General features: G+C 35.0%; 2 protein-coding genes across 2 annotated transcripts; one reads left to right on the forward strand and one right to left on the reverse strand.

Moving 5' to 3' along the window:
- Positions 1 to 783: 783 nt before the first annotated feature.
- On the reverse strand, positions 784 to 12,725 carry LOC123657454 (intraflagellar transport protein 56). The gene is made up of 13 exons (XM_045592996.1): positions 12,672 to 12,725; positions 11,653 to 11,784; positions 10,563 to 10,746; positions 9,225 to 9,280; positions 8,287 to 8,462; positions 7,395 to 7,454; positions 6,046 to 6,192; positions 5,502 to 5,625; positions 4,775 to 4,954; positions 3,083 to 3,280; positions 2,349 to 2,504; positions 1,906 to 2,012; positions 784 to 1,049 (listed from the first exon to the last, which is right to left on the reverse strand). Exons 1-13 carry the CDS (start codon positions 12,723 to 12,725, stop codon positions 854 to 856), a joined length of 1,770 nt encoding a protein of 589 aa, XP_045448952.1. The 3' UTR covers positions 784 to 853.
- Positions 12,726 to 13,608: 883 nt separating this feature from the next.
- On the forward strand, positions 13,609 to 25,929 carry LOC123656914 (coiled-coil domain-containing protein 40). Its single transcript, XM_045592526.1, has 19 exons — positions 13,609 to 13,764; positions 14,016 to 14,128; positions 14,848 to 14,986; positions 15,244 to 15,330; positions 15,772 to 15,904; positions 16,898 to 17,055; positions 17,627 to 17,740; positions 17,925 to 18,055; positions 18,447 to 18,589; positions 18,856 to 18,956; positions 19,512 to 19,694; positions 20,068 to 20,313; positions 20,942 to 21,110; positions 21,982 to 22,190; positions 22,835 to 22,954; positions 23,038 to 23,133; positions 23,206 to 23,406; positions 23,608 to 23,766; positions 25,550 to 25,929. The coding sequence occupies exons 1-19, from the start codon at positions 13,609 to 13,611 to the stop codon at positions 25,874 to 25,876; spliced, it is 2,985 nt and encodes a 994-aa protein (XP_045448482.1). The 3' UTR covers positions 25,877 to 25,929.
- Positions 25,930 to 26,046: the final 117 nt, after the last annotated feature.

Genomic DNA, 26,046 nt, shown 5'->3' on the forward strand with positions numbered 1-26,046 from the left:
CGGAGATTTCGTGATTAGTGAGTCAACCTACCATCCCCGTTTTAACCCCAAAAAGGGGTGTATTTCTAAAGATACATTATTTGGACGCCTTCTCATCATCTATAGAGCATACATTTTAAATTTCAAGTCTTTTACTTCTAAAACATAGGACTTTCATACAAACTTCCAACCCCCCGTTTTACCCCCTTAGGGGTCGAGTTTCGTAAAATCCGTTCTTAGCGGATGTCTACGCCCTATAAGGAGCCTTTCTGCCAAATTTCAAGTTTGTAGGTGTTATAGTTTCGGAGATTTCGTGATCAGTGAGTCAACGTACCATCCCCCGTTTCAACCCCAAAAAGGGGTTGATTTCTAAAGATACATTATTTGGACACTTTTTTACCATCTATAGAGCATACATTTTAAATTTCAGGTCTCTTACTTCAAAAACATAGGACTTTCATACAAAATTCCAACCCCCATTTCACCCCCTTAGGGGTCGAGTTTCGTAAAATCCGTTCTTAGCGGATGTCTACGTCCTATAAGGAGCCTACCTGCCAAATTTCAAGTTTGTAGCTGTTATAGTTTCGGAGATTTCGTGATGAGTGAGTGACCTTTCGCTTTTATATATATTATTATAGATTATAGATAGATAGATAGATAGTCTTTGACAATAATGTTCAAACTTATAATCTAAACTAATTAATTATAGTCTAATTTCGACCACTGGGCATAAATACTGGGAATAAATCTGTTAAATGTATTTATTTTGTGTCTTAAATTCGTAAGAAATAAAAGTCTTATTTATTTTGATTTATTAATTTATTTGTACGAATCGCGAAATGTTACAACACTACGACAGCACTGTCGGCGCAGCTCACACGGGTATCCGGTTCAGCTGCGCCCAGCGCGCGATGGGGCGCGCCACGTGGTCAGCGCGCGCGTGCGGGCGGCCCCGCAGCAGCGCGAGCGCCTCGCGCAGCTGCTGCGGCTGCGCGCCGCCCGCCGCCGCCTGCGCGCACCCGCACACCGCGCCGCGCAGCCCCTCCCACATCTCCGGACCGCCGTCCAGCCTACACGCAATCAGAGTGCTCGTTTTTAACCGTCTCCCAGAAAAAGGAGGAGGTTCACAATTCGATTGTATTTTATTTTGTGTATGTTAACCTCAGAAATTTTGACTGGGTGGACCGATTTCGATGATTTTTTTTTTAATTGAAAAGTGATGCGTGTCATGTGGTCCCATTTAAGTTTTAATGGGGTCTAATTAGTACGTTTCAAGTTATATCTAATAATGCGTATTTGCTAACTTTCTCCTGTTTTGGAAGTCGGTTAAAAACGCGCAAAACTCTAGGTGTTAAAAGCGTCCATTGGCTATGGTATCCGCTTAAAATTTGGTAAAATGTACGGTAGCCACTTTACGCCGGGTTGCACGAAACAAAATTAAAATTTAAGTAGAGAGATTAAACTAATTTAATCGCAAGAATTGTATGAAATCACTACTTAAATTTTAATTCCTTTACGTGCAACTTGGCGTTAGTCATATAAAAAAAGCTTGCTTGTCAGCTCCGACACGCTACTGGAGTTTACTCTTTTATAAATGAATCCAGTTATAACAATTAATTTAAATTATAAAACTCTAATATCAAAAGATAAATTAAGGAAAATTGATAAAACGCACTAATACTAATATACTAATATCAATATCCTTCAAAAACAAAAGTAAAGCGTCACTTTCCAGCACCACTATCATCTTCAGTGTCATTGCTGTTTCGTTGTTTCGCACAAGTCTTCTCTCGACACTCTTCGCAATATTTTTTGAGTAAACTTAAAAAAAAACTTATTTATGAGTGAAGACTAAAACCAGCTTCACTTCTGTCTTATAATAAGCACATTGTTATTGTATATAAGTGTAACAAACTAGATAGGTACTTGTCTAGCATGTGAAACGCCTTGGCTGCTACAAGGAACTGTCCCATGCGATAGCTGTCGTTGGCGACCAGTTGCAGAAGCGCAAAGCTATCTGGCGTACCCGCAGACTAGAAAAGAAAATTACAAATACCAATTTAATTACATTAAATTAATATTCTTTCATAATATACTCGTAAATGAAAACATTTTTTTACCACTATCATAATTTAAATAAATTCTATTAATACTGACTTATGTTACAAAACTACTGAAAACGAGTGTGCTTTAGACCACACGACTGAAGTAAAATTTTCTATCTTCACTAACTTATGTATATCTCCCTCTCAACGTCTGTTCACCTCACCTGATCACACTTTTCGTAACGCTCTCATCTCGCATTCACCAGCTTACTCCCCAAGTCTAGCGTGCGTAAAGAAGCTTGACGTCAATAAAATCTTTAATACCTTAACACATATGTCCCAGGCGAGGTGAGCCTCCTTGTTCATGACGTGGCAGCGGCAGAGGCACGCGAGGTAAGTGAAAGAGTTACGTATGGTCTCATCTTGGATGGTCAGCAGGCATTCCTCGGCTTCTCTGTAGAATCCTGATGCTACTTTTGCCTGAATAAACATAATTTAAAATCATACAATATTACATTTTTCATTTCTACTAACAGGATTTGAATGTTCTGTAATTACGTTTATTTTTGAGTCTAGCGATAAAATACTGCGGTAATCCAGTCCTGTCTGATTCGGCGCTCTTAAGTAATACGACATGTCTATCACTATTATTTGAGTTTGAATTTGACGGTATAGTGTATATACATATACCTACTTATAATAACAGCCTGGCGAGCATTCATTGCTGTGCTTCGAAACAAAACTTTTTTTATAGAACTAGGTCTGCAACACCAGAAGCATCGAAAGCGCGTTGCCGACCCTATCCCAAGTTCCCCCCACGAGCTCTGGTCACCTTACTCACCACTGGAACACAACTCTGCTTAAAAACAGTATTATTTAGTATTTAGTCGAGGTACTTCCCCAGTCGGACTCTTCATATAATAAGCAGGAAATTTCCTGCTGTGCCCTTTTCATTTTCCAATTTCCCAAATATTTGAAATATAAATTTGTTGATTTGATACTTTTGTTGTATACAAAGAGATTGAATATTTATAGTTTTATCACAAGATTTAGGTTACCTGAGCGTAATTGAAGTTGAATGTGTCGTCGTTGACGAAGAAGCTCTTGATGGAGTTGAGGTAGACGAGCACCTCCTCGAACTGGCCCGCGAGGAAGTAGGACGAGGCCATACACTGACGGCCTGGGATCGTGTCGCACTCGGACGCTGAGCTGCCCACTAGGTGGAAGCTCTGCTGAGCCAGTTTCATCTGCTCCTCCTTCAGGACAGATTTCTTACATTGAGGTAGTTTAACTTTAAATATTTAGTTACTAGGTAAGATTTTTCAAAAAAATATTTACAATAATTATGATATATAGGTATGTACCATTTTATTCGATTTGCTGCCGTCTCGTAGGTCGACTGGATTCCGTTGCTGTAGAAATTTTGGCACTTCTCATTAAAAAACCGCGACAAGTAGTTTTGACAGTCCTCTCTTAATTCTAACTTTACTCTACCTAAAGAATTCTGAAGAGACCGAAACAGGTGGAAATCTGAGAATGCAAGATCGGGGCTATATAGTTCATGCATTAAGACTTCCCGGTCAAACTCTCTCAATTTTTGTTGAGTGGCTAAAGATTTATGTGGTCGGGTGTTATTGTGATGAAAGACCACACTTTTTCCTCGATCTATACATATTTAAACGCTAAACAAACGCGCCTAAATAAATGCTTGACACACTACGGTCCCGTAGGATTTGCTCCGGTCACACTATAGACTTTGATACATCTATATGGCTAATACTAATGTTTGTCATGAGCGGGGATCGAAACCGGGACTGCAAGCGCAAGCCAGTCCTGTGATTGCTGCGCCACCGCGTCGCTTTGACGACGATTTGACAAAGTTATCACATACTGTCTGACTGCGCTAGTGGTCGCCGGTTCTATCACCACTCATGACTAATATTTATATATTGGACTCAGATGTTGTGTAGAGTTTTTATCAAGGTCCATCGAATCTAACGTATTTATTCTATATAACATAACAAACATAATTTCGAACTTTTCGACATTATAGAATTCACCTAGAAATATTCTTTATTTACCTCTTATCGTCCCCTTACATTCTTATTTACACGACATTTCAAAATACGATTGTTTTTGGAGTCTATCCCTTATTTATTTATTTATTTATTTATTTACACTTTCGCACACTAATACAAGGTTTTAACAGCATAACAAATGAAATATAAAAATAAAATTTGCATCAGCTGCAACAGGCGGCCTTATCGCTAATACAGCGATCGCTTTCAGGCAACCTTTGGGCTCCTTAAGAATCAATTTTCAAATAAGGCTCAGTATGAAAAAATAAGAGGAGTAAAATATTGAACGAATGACCTCGTTACGTTTTTGTTTTGACGACGTTTTCTAATAACGCAATAACGATTTTTTCGTTTTTTATCATTCGATATGGTATTAACTTTTTCTTAGACTAGTAAGTCTTTTTTGTACCTATTTAGACAGTCGTTTTGAAGGATTAAGCTTCAGTCGTAGGTCACAGCTGTCCACGCACTTTTTTTGTATAAGATTTTTTTTCTCAGAGTCTCGTGAACAAGACATTCGTAGAGAGATTTCGAAATATCGGGCTCCGCAAAATAAAAATAAACAACATGGTAAATATCCCGTTTTAAATATATATATTTTAAATCGTTACATGAAACACAAAATAAAAAGATTAACGAGGTATTTAAAATGAAGCCGTATTTGTCCCTTACATCGTTAGTCTCATTGTAGAGCCGCACCGCTACCACCGCCCGCAGTATGTAGTGCAACGGCGACGTGGGTTGCAAGGGCTCCAGGAGCTCGCGGGCCTCCAGAGGTTCCCGGTGACGCAGCCGGTAGCCGGCCAAGTTGAGACGAGCTTCCGGGACCACGTCTACTAGTTCTGGTAGTACCTTTGAAACAACTTCATTTTTGCATTATTCCTAAACTCGCTAAGGATGTATTATTTTGTTTCAATAGTTGGTACACTACATTTATTTAACTGTAAAGCAAAAACTGAGAAGTTGTCTCTATATGTAGAATATTTTGTTAATATTGTTGTTAATAAGGCAGTCTGGAAGAGATCACTATCTAGTGATAAAACCGGCCGTTGCACCTTTTTACTTTTTATATAATTGTTATTATATGTTACTGTATGCAATAAAGTTATTTATGAATGTTATTATTATTGATAAGTATATATATATATATATATATATATATATATATATATATATATATATATGTATATGATATAGCAGTTATTCTGTAGAGCATTGACTTTCATTAGATTTTTTGGAGAGGCGAGACGGATTTTAATGATTTATTAAAATCTGTAATTTAACTAAGTAATAAAAAGAGTGAGGAGGACAGCTTACGCTCGCCGCTACGCTTACGCTCATGTGGATCGATGCCTGTCCCTTTTTTTTCATTTGTCTTGACTAAGTGTAATGAACTCACTTTTAAAGCTCCTTCCCCATTTTTGAATACAACGAGATTGTGTTTGACGAGATCTTGTCCGAACGTGTGCTGTTCAGCTGATATTTGCTTCAACTCGTTTTCAGCTGCTTTACCGTTGTATAATCTGCAATTTTTTACATTATTTTATTTTCATTTCATAAATTTTTTACAAACATTTGCTACTTTAAGTAAATGTGGATAATATAACTATATAATTTTTATTATTATTTCAATATGGACGTACTTACGGGCTATCTAAGTAAATGTTTCCATAAATACCATTGTCAAAGTAATAGTGGTACAGTTTCACACCGTGACTTGAAAAACGCGTCGAGCTGTCGATCCCGGTTGTTATCAAAGACAATTGATAGCGATAATTACTCGTGGTAAAGATTTTATTCACGAACCGGCTGTGGAGCAGGCAAATTATACCCTGTCTCATATACTATGGAGAATCAAGCCCTTGCCCAGCAGTTCCACCACTACGGCAAGGCTGTGGTTTACAGGCTCACTCAGAATCCAACAAAGTAGGGTTAGTACAAACCTAAACAGATTGCAAGCCTTAAGATTCCCAGCCATAGTAGACGTGGGATGCTGTGCGAGGTACACTCCGAGCACCTCCTGCGACACGTCGTAATAGTCCAGCTTGTAGTAACACAGCGCGACGTATACATTGAGCGCCATGTACGTGCTGCGGCGTCACATTGATTTGATCCCAAACAGTATGTAGTTAATTATAATTTAATATTACAATTATAAATAATTTATGATTATAAATGTAAAATACTAACTAAAGGGAAAATTTTGGATATTGTTTGACATAAGACTTGTCATTAAATATTGCTAAAAATACTATCAATTACGATTGCTAAGTACTTTATATAATTTAATTGTTTTTATTTTAGCCCGCTAGCCCGACTAGCCCGTTGGCGCAGTTTGTAGTGACCCTGCTTTCTGCTCCGAGGGTTGTGGGTTCGATTCCCACCCCGAGTCTGGGTGTAATATAAATATTTATTTATATATGTATTATTTATAAGTATGTTTATCGAAAAAAAAATATATGTAGCTATATACCAGTCGGCTGTTACCTATAACACAAGCATTAAGTTGCTTACTTTAGGAACAGACGACCGTGTGTGTATTGTATAGATATTTATTTATTTATTTATTTTATAACAATTTCTCTTAAATGCTACAAACTTCTAAAATACCAATAATAATTAGACATTTTTAGTTAATAGTACATATATATAACAATGGAGTGTCTGTTTGTAATATAAAATTTACCGCTTTTTACTAAATGCATATGGATGTATACTCGGTACATATACCAAAATAATACACACATTTACAATTTTTGTCTGTCTGATTATTGGTTTGTTCCGGCTAATTTCTGAAACAGCTGAACCGATTTTGACGTGACTTTCTTTTACAGATAGCTGATGTAATAAGAGGCAACTTAGGTTACTTTTATTTTAAATTTTTTTTTGTTTTGTAACGCTACGAACTGAACTATTTTTTTTTAATTCCATGCGAACGAAGTCGCGGGCAAAGTTAGTTACATAATAAAGAAAACAAACTTTGAGTAAAATTAATCTCTAGCAAGCTCGCTTTCATAAAATATTTTTTAAAGTTACTGAATATTGATACTAGCTATATCTCGTTTTGTATGGGATCCCTTTTCGAATATCTTCAGTATCAGCAAGATACAAATAAATACAACTATTTACACAAAAGAGGAAAAAATTAAACTATATTTAAAATTAGTTAATTCTGTGAGCAAACAATATCGAAAAAATCCACAGACAAAAATAAATTAAATGGCCACATTACAATACAGCATTCTACATAGATACAGGTATGCTATAATAGCCTAGGAATATAATAGAGTACCTAGGTATTTGGGACAACAGCTTCACCCAATCTGTTTCATCGCTTTGATATCTTGTATAACTGTAAGTTATTTTCAGTCTATATAAAATTAATTTTTACAACTTAATACTCATTAATTCTAGTGAAAACTATTTTTCGGAATAATATAAAAATACAGACTATATTAAATTTTTTATAAAAGAATTTATTGAAGAAGGGCACAAAGCAGGAAATATCCTACTCAAAATTTAGTAACACGACTGGGGAAGTACCTGAACCTTGCAGAAGATCACAGCTAAATATCACTGTTCTCAAGCAGTGTTGTATTTATGTGGTGAGTAAGGTAGCCAGAGGTCCTAGGAAGGGTCGGGAAAAGGGTCGGCAACGCGTTTGCGATGCTTCTGGTGTTGCAGGCAGTGATTCCAAGCGTACGAAAATTATCGTACATGTAAAATAATTCAAGTATACGATATACGATCCGTACCCTAGGATCGTACGCGATTTATACGATAGTTCTGTCTGTCCTACCGAAATACTGAAACGCAACGATTTCTCCACAAATTATGAATTTGGAGCAACGACCTTTTTTTTGGCCGACTGAAATTTGAAAACATTTGTTCAGTGTAATTTATACTTAAAAATCTTGAAATTATATTATTATTATATTATATATAAAAAAGCAACAAACATGGATTTATCCCGTTTAATGTATAAATCTATAGTAATTTATATTACTAAGAAGACAACGATTACGGACTTTTGATTCCTATTAATGAAAAGAAAAACTCCAAAAAGAAGAATTGATAATTATGTAACATCAAAACAAAACTAACAAATACAACTTTTGAATGGCAATTTATGAGAACATAATATGTAGTCGTAAAATCATTAAAAGTGAAAAAAAGAAACCAACCGTCTCTCCAAAAGCAGTTTCTTGTAAACATCAATAGCCTCCTGGTAGTGAGCGCGTAGATAGTGCACGGAGGCCAGGCTGAGCTGGTCCTCAGGTACGTCTCGCAATTTCGCGTGAGCTTGCATGAGTATCTCCTCGTCACCCAACTTATGTGCTAAGTGGAACTGAAGACGACACTGAAATATTTTAAACAATACATAATATTTATGAAGTAAAACTTCTTTACGCACGCTTGACTTGGCGAATAAGCTGGTGAATGGGTGACGAGAGTTACGAAAAGTGTGATCGGGCGAGGCGAACGGAAGTTCAAAGAGATATAAGTTAGATTGAACTAAAGAAGTTTTACTTCAGTCTTGTGGCCTAAAGGACACTCGTTTTTCTTTTAAGTTTCTGATTTTTTATACAATTGCGGTGACTAACAACTGTCACACTCTGTCCGCTTGCAGTTACCGTAGCCTGATACACCAGAAGCATCAGAAGCACTTTTTCAATCTCCTGATCGTTCCTAGGCCTCCTTGCTGTAGCTACCTTACGCACCACAGAAATACAATATTATTTTAGAACAGTTTTATTTAACTAAATAACTTAAAGTTGAGGTACTTCTCCAGCAGCAGCTGGCTTTCGCCAATTTTTATATTTCCTGTTGTGTGTCTTTTCTGTGTATTAATCTGAAAACATCCGTAAATTACGCACTATTGATCAAAAGCCTTTGCTCACATACACATAAGAGAAAGGTAGGTACATGTACCACCATAATACGTCCTTCTATTCCGTGGGTTGGCAGAATGTAAATAGCACAGGATTTGAAGGATGAGAAGCTTTGTCATAATAACAAATTCGATTTGTACCGATAATGCTTGTTTCATTTCAAACAAAATATTTGTATTAGAGCTGTGATACAAAAAATAAATAAACGATTAATCATGAAATTTGTCTACCTTAAGAGGACACTTTGGCGCTTCCTCTACTGCCTCTTGGGACTCTTTATACATTCCTGAAATAAAAAAGAAATTACAGACAATTTAAGAACAGGAACAAATTTGTAGTCATTATAATAATTAACGGGGCAATTTGGTTTGAATTTACTTATTTCACGACGCACTGATTGAAGTCAATGAGTATTTGTATACGTGAGAAATTTATTGAAGACAGATACAGGCTTTAAAACTTCATTCTATGGAAAAAACTAGAGTGTCAGCTTCGACACGCGACTTGGGCTTACTCCCCAAGAACAATTATCGTGATATATAAAAATATGGTCATCTCTTTCTCGCAAGAGACGTTGCGTGATAAAACGTCAATCATTCTCTCACTCTTTCTCTGCTTCACACGATTTCAATTATTTACCGTTTCTTTAAGAGTGAACTCCAACAATGCGGAGAGTAACTATAAACGTCAAAGGAGACAAAATGTGTGAAAACCACAAGAGTCGTATAATTTCAACTTGCGTAAACCTCAGCCTTATAGGTCTAATTATTTTATTAGTAATCAAAAGTTAACTTTGAATTATAATACAAGTGATTTAGGAGTAGTCATTGATAGTAAACTTGTTTTCAATAAACATGTAACCAAAATCGTAAAAACGCATCTAGTGCCCTGGGGTTTGTAATCCTTCAAGAATGAAAACAATAAAAGTTACTTATTATGCCCATGTTCCTAGACCACCATTCACCTATTGCCTTCTTCTCATCTTATGACGCAGTGTTTTAGATTTCGTTTTCCTCCTTCAAAAAGTAAAGGCTGTAATCGATTGCCCTGATCTGCTGTATAAAATATTATTCAAACTAACGCCACGTGCATTTCGTAACAATATTTACAAGCCGTTTATTATTCCCTTCTCAGGCACAAACTATCGACAGTATACCTACTTATTAGAGCTTGTCGCTCATGTAATGATATTAATGTTGACATAGATTTATTTCCATGGGAGTATTAGTACCATAAAAATGGCGATTATAAGATCTATGATTGATGTATGCACACTGATTACTAGTCTTGTTTAGCTTTTTTATGTTAGTTATAAGGCTGTAAGCTATCCTAATATAAAAAGTTTTGCCCAGTTTTCAGTGACTGGTTTTCGCTCCACAGTTTGTGGGTTTATTTCTATCTCGGGTCTGGATGTTACCATTATTATTATTATTTATATTTACAATGTATAAACTGTTTACATATGCATTTATGATAAGAAAAAAAAATCGTTACCTAACATACAAATGTCAAATTAGGAACTGTCAACCGTGTGTGTGTAATATACATATTTATTTATTTATTTCTACCTAAATAGAAGTAGCAAACTCCGATATCTAAATCAATGTTATCAGCAATACTCGTGACGAGGTTGTCTCTCTTCTTAATCTCAAGATATTCGTCCAGAGCTCGCTTGTACTCGCCGAGGTGGAACCAGCACCACGCCGTCCAGGCACTAATCCATACGTCTGTGTTGCCATCATGTTTCAGAAACTAAAAAAATATCATAAAATATAATAATTTAACATGACTGTGTGTGCGTTCATCCTGGTATTTCTTATTTCGGGATCTTATATATGGATTTAGACCTTAGGGAAATTTACTGGACTAATTTACACTCTTTGTAAGAGAACTTTTCGAAAAAAGTCACTGTAGGTACAGTAGTACTGGGCACAGCAGGAGTTTCCTGCTCAAAATATGGAGCAGCCCGACTGGGGTAGTACCTCGACCTTACAGAAGATCACAGCAAAATAATATTGTTTTCAAGCAGTATTGTGTTCCTGTTGGTGAGTAAGGTGACCAGAGCTCTCCTGGGGGGATTGGGGATTGGGTCTGCAACGCGCTTGCGATGCTTCTGGTGTGGCAGGTGTCTACAAGCTACGGTAATCGCTTACCATCAGGTGAGCCGTACGCTTGTTTGCCGACCTAGTGACATAAAAAAAAGTACTTTCTAGTTTTGCTATTATTTTCTACATAATATTTGTATGTTTTGAAGTATAAATTCTTTACGGACGATTGACTTGGGGAGTAAGCTGGTGAATGCGTGAGAGTTACGATTAGTGTGATCGGGCGAGGCGAACGGAAGTTGAGAGGGATATATAAGTTAGTGAAGATAGAAAGAGAAAGAGTGTTACTTAGTGTAAGTTTTACTTTAGTCGTGTGGTCTAAAGAACACTCGTTTTTATAAATAATATATTTACGACACGCTGCCATCGTTTTGATAGGTATATATGTATCAGGTTAACTTAGGAGATACAAAAATATAAAAGTATTGAAGAATTACAGACCAAAGCCTAGAATCTACGATAATATAGAGGAACCTATACCCTTATCTCCTTAAGTAAGAAGCTTTATAATCTTAAAAGGCTATTAAATTTTCGAACAATTAAATATACGAACCTCAAGCATAGTAATGGCACCGGTGTAGTCTCTCTTCAAGATGAAATCTTCAAGTTCTGGAAAAGTCGCTCTTTTACCAGAACTGTTCCCGCGGTTTCTATTGTCATTTGCTGGTTTAGAACGACTTAAAATCTAAAACAAAAATAGTCATTAGATTTCTTAATACTTACTTGTTTTATATAGACTTTTAACAGTTTTTTTAATAAAAAAAGCTTTAAATATTAGGTACCTATGTACATGTAATTTGTATTATTATAAAAAACGTTTACCATTTTTTTGTATTATATATTTTGAGATAATGAGAAAAATTTGAAACTGGATAAAAATAAAGAAGTTAAATGAAATTAAATATAAGTACAATTTCATTACTGATGTCGTAAAGGTACGCAACAATATGGTTATGTTTACGGTTACCATGGCAACAAACTTTGAAATGTGTACTATAGTTGCACATACGCAGTTTATGATACTAATATAAATAATATAATCTTTATTTATTATGTCTGTATATTGTTTAAAGATAAAAATACCTAAAAAAAACAATATATATATGCACATTTTCATAAATGTGTTATAAAAAAATTAATTAATCATAACAAAAAAATTGTAACAAATAATGTTCGTATTTATAAAATATAAAGAGATAAAAATAAATAAATAAATAAATAAATAAATAAGCAATAACGTAAAAAATGAACAGAAAAATAGACAGTTTATTTTTAAAGATGGTTCTTGTCATTTTTTATCCTACGAACTACCATTTTATCTCAGAAAATTAGGAAATCAGCATTTATGAAAAGGATATTGAGTTATCTAAATATTTGTAAAAACCTGTTTGTCTTTAAGAACTCTTCCTATAGAACCGGACCAACGATTACTAAATTGCAATTATTTATATGAACTAACTTATTAAAATAAAGCCTTGAATTTATATGCTACAACTAGGATTGCCCTTGTTTCGAAAGTTCCTCCATACCATACCTAGTATATCTTAGCATAAATACCTACTCATTTCAGACCAATTCGGGTGATCGTTTGGTGATACGAATAGACGGCCTCAATGTAGATATCATAATTTACTACACATAATTAACAATATTAACATCATTAGTTAATTAACTGTTTAATAATATGTAATGTTAGTATATTTATGGCAATAAATAAATAAATAAATATTGTGATGCTAGCTAGGGACTAACAATTGGGATAGAGTCGCCAAAGCGCTTGTAATGTTTACAAGCGCTTTGGCGACTCTATCCCAATTGTCAATACATCGTGTCCCAAAGATATTTGGGAATCTAATTCACCACAGGATAACCACACATAAAAGAAGTGTTATTTAGCTGTATTCAGAAAATATTTTCAAAACATACTATTTTTTTACTTTTTATCATTTTTTTTTTCTCTTTATCAGATAAAATGTCTAGTTTTAAGAATAAATTTCACAAACGATTTCTTCTGTAATTATATTGTTATACTTATACGTAAATCAGAATATACCTACATAAATAAAGTATAACTAGCTGGACCTCGCGGTTTCACCCGCGTTGATTTGAGGAATAAATCGTCCTTCTTCTTAAAGCATACCTAACCTTCCTTTTAACATAATTTAAATTTTTTAGTTGTGGATGCCGGTGGTTGCTCTAGCAAGCAATTATATATAAAATGGTATATAATTTATATAGAGTAATTGTAAAGTTTTTTCTAAAAAGGGAGACAAACATCTTAACCTCAGTGTATTAATATATATGATTTTTATTGCTATAAGCCTATTTCATTGCAGCATATTGAGATCGATACCAATGTAAAACGTAACAACAAAACAAAAAACACTTCGCTATGGTAACAATAAGCGAACGAGGTTGTTTGTTACTAAGAAACGAATTATTTTATTAGTAATTGATATTGTTTTCGCGTAATTTTCTGGTATATTGTATTTCGTAAATATTTTTTATTATGAACGATTCTGAATCGTGTGCCTGCGTCGAGGATGCTCAGCAGATAGAACCGCCTCTGACTCCACGCTGCACGTGTCCGAGGGATGACCATGATATTGTTATACACAATGAGAGTTGTCTGCTTTATAAAAATGAGCAAATGGTGTATCCGAAAGTAAGATTTTGTTTTTGAATTTGTCATTACGAAAATGTTGCCATTTTTTTTAAATAATATCGAGAAGTCTTAAAGATAAAGTTAAAACAAGTCAACATTAATTTTTATAAAATTTGAGTATGCAGCGTTTACCAAAACCAATTCTTAAAGCTTAAATCAAAAAATTAAATTATAATAATTACAAATGTTACCTACTTAATCCTATAACAATAGGTGTTGTTTTTATTTGTTTATTTAATGTTCAATTGTAGGCAGACGCATGCGAGTGTGCTATCCCAGGGGAGGACGACGGCATTTGTAACTGCTGTTCCTGTCCCCTGGATCAGTGCAAATGTGGTGCCATCGGGAGAGAAGCTTTTGATGAGTGAGTTAGCACTCAATGCCCTGAAAATTCTGAATGTTATATTATGGGTTGTCTGGAAGAAATCTCTTTCAGAGATAAAATTCCTATGTTCCTGTTTGTATTTCTGAGGAGCAATAAAATATATAGAATGTTTTTAGACTATGCGAAATACTAACACAGACGCCCCGATCATAACAAACGTCTATATGACCAAAATATTTGTCATGACCAGGGATCGAAGCTGCAACCGCGACGCAGCCAGTAACCATTGATGAATGAGCCCAATGTAAAACATAGTATAATATATATATATATATATATATATATATATATATATATATATACCTAGTAAATACTATGATAGTTAAGACATCGTGCATTCCGTCTGCTTCATCTTATCTCCATTTTGTTACTATTTTTGAAGTAAAACTATTTTACGCACGCTTGACTTGGGGAATAAGCTGGTGAATGGGTGGCGAGAGCGTTACGAAAAGTGTGATCGGGTGAGTTGAACGGAGCAAGAGTGGTGCGAGCACAAATTTTCTTACCCTCTTTCTCTCATAACCAGTTACGTTTCGTATATCTAAGACACAGTGCAGAAGTTTTACTTCAGTCGTGTGGTATAAAGCACACTCGTTTTTTCTCGAAGTAAAATTTCTTTACGCACGCTTGACTTGGAAAGTAAGAGTTATTATGTTTACCAAATTAATAGAGACAAGCTATTAACATATCATTTTCAGATGGCGAAACAAGCGTGATATAGGAGCAATGCCAGCCGTACTGGAGTCGACTCATCCCCTGATGAAACGTTTCCAAGATACGTTGAAGCGGTTTCTAGAAAGGGAAAATGCTATTGCTGAAGAAGAGATAATCAGATTGGTGATTATTTTGCTTTTGAAGTTAATATTATAGCTATGTGTTTTTGAAATACCACTTCTTTAGAATCATTGTGATTTGAAACTCAAACGAAAATTCATCACGATAAAGAAATAATCACATAAATGATGAGATAGATATTAAATAGTATTGTATATTCTTGGTGAAAAAAATCTTTCGTGGACTACTTTTTAGAAGCTTTAGACTTTTTTATTTCGTTGAGGCTAATTAAGTATATTATTCGTTTTTAATAATTTCAGCAAGATGAACTCAAACTTGGCAAGCAATCGTATGAAAAAGATTTAGAAGAAATTTATCGAAGCGATCACGACACGAACGCGCAAAGAGTGAGTTGAAATGTTCATTTAAAACTTAGTGTCTATGTGTATTCGTATTGTTAATATGGCTGCCTAATCCAAGTTACTGGCAAAAATATAAAAGTTTAACAGAATTATAAACAGTGTCACAATTTTTCTTCTTAAATATAAATTTACAAATAATAACAACTTAAGTCGAAAATTAAAAAGCGATGATAGACTGATGCAGTAATTACAGCAATGTAACAATAGCAACAACTATATGAATGTAATATGTTAGTCTAATAAAGGTTCGCGAGGTCTGCTCGTTTCCGGGTTCTGTTTAGTTACAAAAATTAAAATTAAAATAGTAAACTTGTAAACTAAAATTATACTACTACTATTTAAAAATGTATTCTTTGTAATGTATTTCTCATATAAGTGAAGTTCATTCTTATGAGAATAAATATTTTTGACCTGAAACTTTTGAAGGTTTTAATTGAGGAGTACGAAGCTACGTTAGCGGAGAGAACATCTCAAAGACTTGCAGCCGAGGAGCGCGCCAAGGAGGCCAATGAGAAGTACAAGCGTGCGAAGGAAAAGCTTGACGCTAATATTATTGCAGGTACCTAAATAAATAAATAAATAAATAAGCCTTTTATTTCTCATTTCATTTAGCATATATTATCGTTGACAAAGTATATTTTATCATATAATTTATTTCATTACAAAAATAATCTCTATAAATTAAATTAAAATCACATTTGCAATAAAATGTTTAAAATTTTTAAAATTAATTTTAAAAAGTTATATTTAAAATTGCATTCTTATAAAAAAATGGAATTACGATATAATGAGTACTTAAATTGATTGATAATTGCGAAAAACAATGAATAGAAAATATTAAAAAAAAAATTATCAATAAATTAAAATAATTAGATTAAAATAATGTGAACCCTCTATAGCGTAAAGACCTCTTCAATTTTTCTTTTATATTTGTTGTTTTCTTCTTTTGTGTATTTATGTCGTATTTTCTAGGAGGTTGTAGTCAAGAGAAAAACCAATGTCGCTTTTTGGGGGACCACGGTGACTAGCCGTGCTTGATGTAGAAGTTTGATTATTAATGTTCATAGAGTTATTGTTTCTTTTGAAACTTGTTTTTGGTTGCATAAATGCTGTAATTTGCGTTTTGTTCTTTTTCGAAACTTGGTTCATATTATTTTTGTCATTATGGTTTGGAGAGATAGTATGTAGGTTCCTTTTTTTCGATGTTTGTTGATAATCATTTGGTTTGTATTGGTGTAATACTATGAGTTTATCATATTTAATTATACCTTTTTTACCTTCTGCTTTATATTTTAATATTTCAGTTTCTTTTTTACGTTTAAACGTAATAAGTCTATATTCCACACTGAACTTTCTACTGATAATTCCATTTATATTTTTCCCATTCTAACCCAAAATTTACAATAATTCCTTTCAACGCCACCGAATGATTGATTTTATTTCCAATACTTTTAGATATTCTTCTTGCTTGAAAAAATCGTAAATAATAAATATGAAGTCCTAATAAATAATCGTTATTGTTTCTATTATATATATTTTTCCGTGTGAGCAGAGCGCGAAGCGACGGAGGAGCTGGAGGCGCTGTCGGCGCTGTGCCGCCAGCTGGAGGCGTGGCGCGATGAGACCGAGTCTGAGCTGGCCGTCAGCCAGCGCGTCTCTGATAAGATGCGGACCGAAAGGAAGGCCCTCGCCGACGAGAAGCGGCAGCTCGTGAGTATACTTTTTTTACACAACTAGGTTGGCAAACAAACGTACAGCCCATCTCATGGTAAGCGATACCGTTATAGAGGCCTGAATCACCAAAAGCATCGCAAACGCGTTGCTGGCCCTATCCCAGACCCTCTCTAGGAGATATAGTTACCTTACTCATCACATAAACAAAACACTGGTTAGAAGCAGTATACAGTGCTATTTAGATCTTCTGTAAGATTGAGGTATTTCCCCAGTCGGGACAGTCCAGATTGTGAGTACGATTTTTCTGCTGTGCCCTAACTCTGTTAGCTACTCCTTCATGAGCAGCACATTTTCAGAAGAAGATAACGAACTGAATATGCTTTTATTGAGCCTGGGGCCTTTGAAGCTCAAGAGCTTTAAAAATAATCATGGAAGCATACAATCAGGCTATATCAGAAAGATAGCAAGGGGTATTAGATCATAATAAGCAATATATAGTTCATATAAGTGGTTGATAAGATTTTCTTATTATTTTATTTTTCGATCAGCATTTCCTTTTTGACTTTTTTACCAAATTAAACAATTATAAGTTTAAAATATCTTGCAGGATATGATCATCTGCAGTCTCAGCAACGAAGTTTGGAAGCTTGAGTCGAAACTGGAAATGTTTCAGAAGCAGCTGGAAATAAAAAACGTTGAAATGGAAAAAGTTAATGATAAGGTAAGTACCTACCTACATTGAAAAATATTTTGTTTTGTGTTTCATTTAATTACAACAACTATACAAAACATAGCATTATAATTATTTCTCTTTTTAAGTGGACATTGTTTTATAATCGAAGAGTTTGTAGTAAAACAAATAAAAATTGATTTAAAAAATATTAATAACCCGAACATCTGTGCAGGTTACAGCTTATGCAGCTGAGCTAGAGGATTTGGAGCTGGAAAAACGACGTCTCGTTAGTCTGTGGAACTCTGTGCTGGTCAACATACAACAAAGGGACAAGGTGTATGATTCGGTTCGCGATGATTACAGGTAAAACTATGCTATTATGTATGGAAGGTAAAATATGAATTTTCTTTATTTATACACAATACTTTGTTGAATTAAACCAAAGCTTGATGCTAGGACGTCTAATTAAGTTTTCTACACAAACTGTTTATGAAATGTCGACTCTACCTTTAATATAGTTTTATAATATATGTTTTAAAAAGTAACCTCATATCATCAACTCTGTTACAAAATTTGCTAATCTTAGATTTAATTACTGATGAACAGCATTGAGTTTTTGTTAAGTTTTTGGTCCACAAATTACTTAATTGAAAGTAAGTAGCACTTTACTATTGTTATGAAAAATATGTCTTATAACTTTGTTATAGTTAAATGTTATTCATAGAATAAATAAAATGTATGTTTTATTGTGTAGGGCGTTACAAGAAAACTATCGTACATTACTCAACAACCTTGAAATTACGAAGAAAGTCGTCATGGAAGAGATGAACAAGGGAAAGGAAATATCTATGAACAAGGATAAACTTAACTATGATATCGCCAATGCTACTAAAGTTTGTAAGCACTTTTGAAGCCTTATCATTTTTCTCATTTTAAATTATGTTAACGAATTCTTTTATTAACGAAAATAAAAAGCAGATAGAGTGATCAGAATTTGGCACAAAAAGTAATTCCGTTTAAAAAAGACACACACATAAATATCATTTTTAAAAATACATTTTACTTTTATGGTTTTAATTAAAATATAAGAAAATATGTTAAAATACAAACATTTTTATTTAATGTCAATATATATTCTAATACTAGAATAATATCTTTGTCAGTCGACGCTGAAGATGCTAAGCGTATAGCTTTGGAAACACAAATTGTGGAATTGACAGAGGCAATAGAAATGACTGAACGGGACGAGGAACTTATAAAATCTGTAAGTTTTTGATAGCATTAGGTAATAAAAAAAGTAACTGTGTCAGTGATTACGCTGGTACGGATTTTAAAGCCAAATACCTATATATTTTATTTAAAATATACAACCCAGAGGAGGCAATATCCCCGTCTCCTGTAATTTTCAAAATTAATTTAAAAATGTAAAATTATAAATGGTTATATATCTATTATATTAATACGTGAAGCAAAAACTTTGTACGCCGTTTTACGAAAATTGCGTGGACGGAGCAACACTTATAGTTTATATAGAGAAGGAGTGCAGAATGCTAATATATTTTAAAATTATGCAATAAATACAATAAATTAAAAAAAATTACACACACTACCATGTATGCACAGACACGCATATTATAACTCTTTTGTTGATTGTCAGTCTGTAGTGAAATTGAATTTTTTTAAAAAAGGTTCTTTTTTTTTCATATTTTTTTGGTTTCCTTTTATTTCAATTTTATTATGTTCGAATTTCGAGGGGGAATTTTTAATTATGTATTCTCTGGGCGGCCACTAGTAGTTACAATTGTATATATATTCACAGGAAAACCAAACGATGAGTAATATTTTGAAAAGTACGGAAAAAGAAATCGACCGTCGCACGGAACAAAAACTAAAGCTCGAGAACGAAATCCTGACGAATCTCCAAGAGTGTCTTCTCAACGACAAGGCTGTGGAATCGATGGCTAATGGAATCAAGAAAATGAGAGAAATGTCTCGTAAACAAGTTAGAATTATTTTGTACTATTATTAAACATTAAATCAGAATTATGCTCTCATAATCTTAAACATTGCTTGCTTGGTTGATATTTATTTTGCACTGTAACTATGTAATATACAGACATAAACCTCTTAAAGCTTTAACAGAATATGTATTTTCGTATAGCTCTCATGTCGCTTCTGTACATTTTTATATTGCCAATAGGCCAAGTGCATTACTTTCTTAGATACAAAATATAACAATATTGAATTCAAATTATAAAAAAAAATTTTGGAAATTTTATACCAAAAATGTAGTAACTGTTTTTGCTCTATTCTACTTGAATAAGGCAATATAAAATCAAATAAATCTAATTTTGCTTTATTTTTCTTTAAAACAGGAAATAGCTTTAATGACTATGGAAAACCAACACGCAAAGATGATGCTAGATATCGAGGTGCATCGCAACCGCCAAGCGAGGAACAACACGTTAATGGAAGAAAATTTAGCGAAAGTCAAGGCGAGAGAACAAGAGATAGACCAGTTACAGGAGGAGTACGAGCAGAAAATGCTGGTCATCACGAGGAAGCAGAGAGAGTTGGATATTGTGATCAAAAAATATAACGCGCTGAAAGAAATTTTTGATGTAAATATTTGGTTTTTTACAATACATAAACAAAAGTATGCAATACCTACACATTACAATTTGTTACTTCGTTTAAATGTAGTGCAGGGAAGTTTGTTCATTACAAACTATTAGTATTTAGTTGGTTTATAATATTCAGTAACTAATCACTTAAGAGTCATTTTGTTTAAAAAAAAACTCAGACCAGATTTAATTATACGTCGTGAAACCGCAGGTAAATTATGGAAGAGATATTTAATACAGATGTTTAAAAAAATAATTATCATTTGGGGTTTTTAAGGGTCGTGTTCTTAAGGTCACCGACTATTGACTCTATGTTGCAGATGTCTGTGGGCGACGGTAGCTATTGAATATCAGATAGCTCTGTCCACTCTATTGCCCTACTTATTATAAACAAAAATTGATTAATCCATTCCTTTTATATAAAACTCTTGCGCCCTTTACCACACTCCTTAGGTTAGTCCTCTGGTCAAAGATCGCAAGAGATTGCTGTATTAGCGACAAGGTCGCCTGTTGCCACTGATGCAACTTGTATTTTCCTAATGTCATGTATTGTCATAACTTTGTATTGGTGTGCAAAAATGTAAATAAATAATTAAGCCGCATATAAGAAATCTATGTGACGTAGATGAAGTCCCCGCAAGAGCGTCGCATCGAGGAGCTGGAGCAGCAGATCCGCACGTTGCGCGAGCGAGCGGAGCAGGCGCAGGGCGAGTGGCTGCGGCTGCAGGGGCACGTCGTGTCGCTCGCCGCGCACCACCACAAGATCGTCGCCGACATCAACCTCATTAACAAACGTAATCTACACTGAGGCCCGTTTCACCACTTTTGGATTGATTGAGTTTATCAGGAGGTAGAATAGGCCATTAGCCTACTTTTCCTCAATTAATAAATAACTCATAATTATAGTGGTATTCAATGGTAAACAATAATAATCAAATAGTGTTATCCACAACCGGTGAAACAGTACCTGATAGTTTTTTCGGACTACGTGCGATTTCATTCGCGGTGTTTTCCATACTTGTCATAATGCTAGTCTTAGAGAGAAATTTCGTAGCCCAAAAATGTATTATTTTTGTGTTATTTATTGGTAATATAAAGTAAGTTTTGAAGTTTTACTATCACTATAAATACATTTGATTCCAAGCTACTTACATCGATTGTCATTTTCAAACTCCCGATATTTCGGCGACGTTGCAGACGCAACGGTCGTGAGTGCCTACCAGGCGACGTCACAAAAATTGGAAATACCGGGCGTTTCAAAATGACAATCGCGGTAAGTCCAGTAAAATAATTTTTTTTTAGTAAACTGTAGAACAAATCGGTTTTGCTTCAAGGGGAAGCAATATAATGTAGTACATGAGTGAGAACACGTGAACGCGTCAAATGTCAGAGGATCACCGCACGATTTATCTAATACCTACTAGTGGACCCGGCAGACGTTTTCCTGCCCGGAATAGCACTTTCACATTATATGTGATATACCAACAGCAACGCTACTTGCCGGGTCCAATTGTGTTTTCAAGTCATCGATGGACCCATTGAAATGTAAACATACTATACAATTTCAACTATATCGGTTCAGCTGTTTAGGAGAAATTAGGTAATAAACAAATGTACCGAAGAATTAGGTAAAGGTATAATTTAGTAACATTATCATATTTGCAGAGATCCAGGTCTGCGAACAGAAGAGCATGCGCATCTCTGCGGAGTCGGAGCGTGTTCAGTGTGAGCGAGCGCGCGTGGAGCGTAGTCTACGCGAGCTGCGCGGTCGCCTCGAGGTGCTGGAGCGCTCTCGCCGCGACGCCGCCGGGCGCAACTCCAGCGCGTTGCGGTCCAACCTCGCCGTTTCGCACGAGTATGCGGCTAGCTTGAAGGTAGTTTGGAGCACTTAACTCACTACCATTTTGTTGAGCTCATTAGCTTATATACCTAGTCTTACACGTTACGTTGATTTGCTCGTGTTTTGTTTGGGAAAATTCTTGATTATCGTTTTTTGTGTTTTATTGTAAGTGATAAGGTGATAGGTGCATTGAAACTTTAATAATAACATGATAGCGCTTTGTCTCCTTCAGTCTCTCGCAATAACATTGGCTCATAAATTTGGTAACGCTATCTGGATGTTAGTGATGTGTGTTTGTATGTTTTTTCGAGTTTACTCCTTATGAATCGATTTGCATATAAGGTCCCCGGTACGAAAAAAATATGGACAGTAGAGTGTACTAAACGAATGGTCTCGTTACGTTTCTCGTAACGCCATCTATCGGAACCCAATAGGGTGATTCGTTTATTTACCATTTTATATGGTATTAATCTTTTTCTTAGACTAGTAAGTCTTTTTTGTGCCTATTTAGACAGTCGATCTGAAGGAGTAAACTCCAGACGTGCGTCGGAGCTAACACACACACTTTTTTATACACGACTAAGGTGGCAAAGATCATGAGTTTTTAATATTGCGGTTTGTAACGACACTATGATAAACGTTTATTCGTTATTTATTCAATGCCAATTATTTTTCTAGGATGCCGAATCTGAAATAATTCAGATGGAAGAAGAAATTGAAGCATTTGAAAAGGAGAAAATAAACTTAACTCAAGAGTTAGATAGGGTTCAAAGAGAAGCACTCATTTGGGAACGAAAGGTTTCTAAGTGTTATAAATAAATACCGTGATAGTATACATAATTATAACAATATAATTATTAATTATTGGTATGTATTTTTAGGGTATTCTGGCGGTTGACCTCAAAAGGAACATACAAAATGCAAAGTCCGCTGCTGGCGAGATTGGTCAGATGAGAGCTGAAATTCACCGAATGGAGGTATAAAAAGTTCATTACAGTCAATGTTCTTCTTATTCATTAATTTAAAAATAAAAAACAACAACTATGAAGGTTCGTCGCGAACAACTCCGCAAAACTGGCGAGAAGCTCGCAGAAGATCTGGCTCTCTACGTAACGCGGAGAGAGACGGCGCTGGAGAAAAATCGAGCAGCTGCTGCGGTGGAGAAGTCGCACGGTGCGGGAAACACCTCGCAGTCCACCTACCACCACAAGCTGAGGCTAGCGAAGGCTGATGTTGCGAGGGTGACCAAGGTAAGAAATGAATTGGTAAAAAGTTATTTTTATCTGTTAAATACCATCATCCGTCAAATACCCTTATACGCAACTGGTGAAATACGCTCTAAATTCTTACTAATACCTTTTCTTATTTGTTATTGGACATAGGCTTTGTCGGTACCAAAACAATATCGATTCTTAATTAGTCGTGTAATATAAACCAGAGTTGTTTTCCAGGATCTGACGGACGCGAAGTCTCAGCTGGAGCAGCTACGAGCAGAGCAGGAACGTGTTGAACGTGAGTTGGCAACCGCAACCGCTGACAACAGTCGCCTCGAGGAGCGCATTGCTACGCTGTTGCGGGAGAGTAGCGAGGCCAACAAGCAAAAGCAATGGGTATAGAAATCCCAAACTATTAGTCTTTTATACAAGAGATCTGTTTTCCTAAAACAGATAAGTGACATCTCAGCCTCCATAGCTAGATTACTTTAAAAATTCCATGTCTAGGTTTTTAACAGTAATATATTATTTTATAACAAGTTGGTACAGGTAACGCAACTTATAGAGTATCTTGACAGTTTAAAAAAGGAACTTGTAATATTAATATGATTGTATTTTAGTCATCGGTCCTCAAAATCAGTTTTGGTTTATCGGTTTACATCGACCCCTTAAAACAACTGTAGGAATCACTGATTCAGAATATTTAATTTAATAGATGGGTAGTTTTAAACTCAAGGAAATGCAGGATGATAATCCTTGGTTCAGAAACGCGGATAAGTACGCCAAAATGAAACGACTAAATCTCGACAAATGTGTAATAAGGTCGGGGAAAAAGTATTTTCGTATTTTCTAATAAAAAGTTGTAATAAAATCTTTGTGGTTGTATTGTTTGTAATTGGCTGGTTTTGATACCGTGAAAAAAGGTGACGTTTCAAAGAGGTAATTAAAAAGTAAAAAAAAACTCGCCGCTTTCCATTTGTTTTTCTATCCGCCAAAATGTTTGAATAGAACGAAGAATTTCGATATATTTAAAAGTTTTAATTAGGGAAAAATGCGACTCAATCCGCGAAAAAAATTGTGAACTAATGCAGTATCAGTAAGAGTAGCGCGAAATGGGTTTAAGCTTTTTCAGATAGGGACTTTTAATGGCAAAGATGTCGACAAAGACGCAGTCAAGGTGACGACATTTTTGAAAAGCGGAGCTAGATCGACATTTGAGTAGTTACGATATAACTAAAGATCTGACAATTGACCACAAAACAGTTTTGACCCATTTGAAAAAGGCTCGCTATATAAAAAAGCTCGATATATGGGTGCCATATGAACCCACTGAAAGAAACCTAATGGTCCGTGTACTAATGAACCGTGTACTCTTAAGAAGTGGTGATATAGAATCATTTGTGAAAAGATTGATCACTGGTGACTAAAAGTGGATGATTAGAATGTGCGAAAGAGATCGTAGTTAATCGGTCGGCCAAGCTGCAGATGGGTTGACACGCAATAAGGTGAACGCAATAAGGTGATGTCGAGTATGTGGTGGGATTGGAAGGGCATTATTCATTATGAGCTTTTACCGCCGAGCAAAACCATCGATTTAGATTTCTACTGTCAACCGCTGATGAGAATTAAGCAAGAAATTGACAATAAACGGCCCGAATGAATCAACATAAAAGGTGTGGTCTTTTATCAGAACAATTCCCGGCGACATACGTCTTTAGCCACTCAACAAAAAATGATTTTGAATAAGAAGTCTCAAGCATCCACCATATAGCCCTGATCTTGCACCCTCAGATTTCCATCTGTTTCGGTCTCTTCTGAATTCTTAGGTAGTGTAAAGTTAAGAGAGTACTGCAAAAACTACTAGTCGAGGTTTTTTTAATGTGTCCCAAAATTTCTATAGCAATAGAATCTTATCTATATATACCTACGAGATTGCGGCAAGTTATCGAACAAAGTGGTACATATATTATAATCTATAATCTGGTACATATATTATAAACTTTTTCCCCTACCTTATATAATTATGACCTATAAAAATTTTGGCTGTTGCATCAAATTTAAATTTTAAATTTTAGCGCCTATGAAAGAGAAAGTATGAGAAAATCCAATTTAAAAAATCGGAATTTTAAAATTTTTGTTTTCTTGAATTAATTTTTACTAAAATTTATAACAATTTCAGCTTTTGGAACGTTTGGTTCGCAGTCAACGTCTTGGCAGTGAGTTAGCAACAGCGATTAAGCGCCAATCTGTGCGGATTAAAAAGCCAAAATCTGTCGTTCTGACAGAGTATAACCAAGCAGTAGCGCTTAACGAACGCCTCAACTACATCGTGTCAACTTTGGCAAACGAGTATCCGCACTTGAGTGATAAGTTGGAAATTATTTCTAACACTCTGAATATCCATAATCCAGAAGATTCTCCAAAATTGGTCGAAGATGAATGCGCCTGCGAAGTTCCAGAAGATCCGGATAATATTCCGGAAAAACTTGAAAAGTTAGATGAGTGACAAGTCGTTATTGGGATGTTTTTATTTTGAATAAAACACTTTTAACAATGAAATTAAATTTATTGAAACTTAATAAACCCTTTTATCCATAATCAATTTTACATATTAAATTCACAAACCCAACATCCCGTTTTACAGAATTTACACTTGCAAACGTGAATAGCTCGAAA

This window comes from Melitaea cinxia, chromosome 10 (assembly GCF_905220565.1).
Source record: "Melitaea cinxia chromosome 10, ilMelCinx1.1, whole genome shotgun sequence".
Classification (NCBI taxonomy): domain Eukaryota; kingdom Metazoa; phylum Arthropoda; class Insecta; order Lepidoptera; family Nymphalidae; genus Melitaea; species Melitaea cinxia.

Coding starts and splice junctions, on each gene's coding strand:
- LOC123657454 (XM_045592996.1), bottom strand. CDS start 12,725: ATGATATCTACATTGAGGCCGTCTATTCGTATCACCAAACGATCACCC. Junction 10,747..11,652: donor GTGCCATTACTATGCTTGAG/GTTCGTATATTT, acceptor ATATTTTTTTAG/TTTCTGAAACATGATGGCAA. Junction 7,455..8,286: donor AAACTGCTTTTGGAGAGACG/GTTGGTTTCTTT, acceptor AATAACTTACAG/TTATACAAGATATCAAAGCG.
- LOC123656914 (XM_045592526.1), top strand. CDS start 13,609: ATGAACGATTCTGAATCGTGTGCCTGCGTCGAGGATGCTCAGCAGATA. Junction 14,987..15,243: donor AAGAAGAGATAATCAGATTG/GTGATTATTTTG, acceptor TAATAATTTCAG/CAAGATGAACTCAAACTTGG. Junction 23,134..23,205: donor CTGAAATTCACCGAATGGAG/GTATAAAAAGTT, acceptor ACAACTATGAAG/GTTCGTCGCGAACAACTCCG.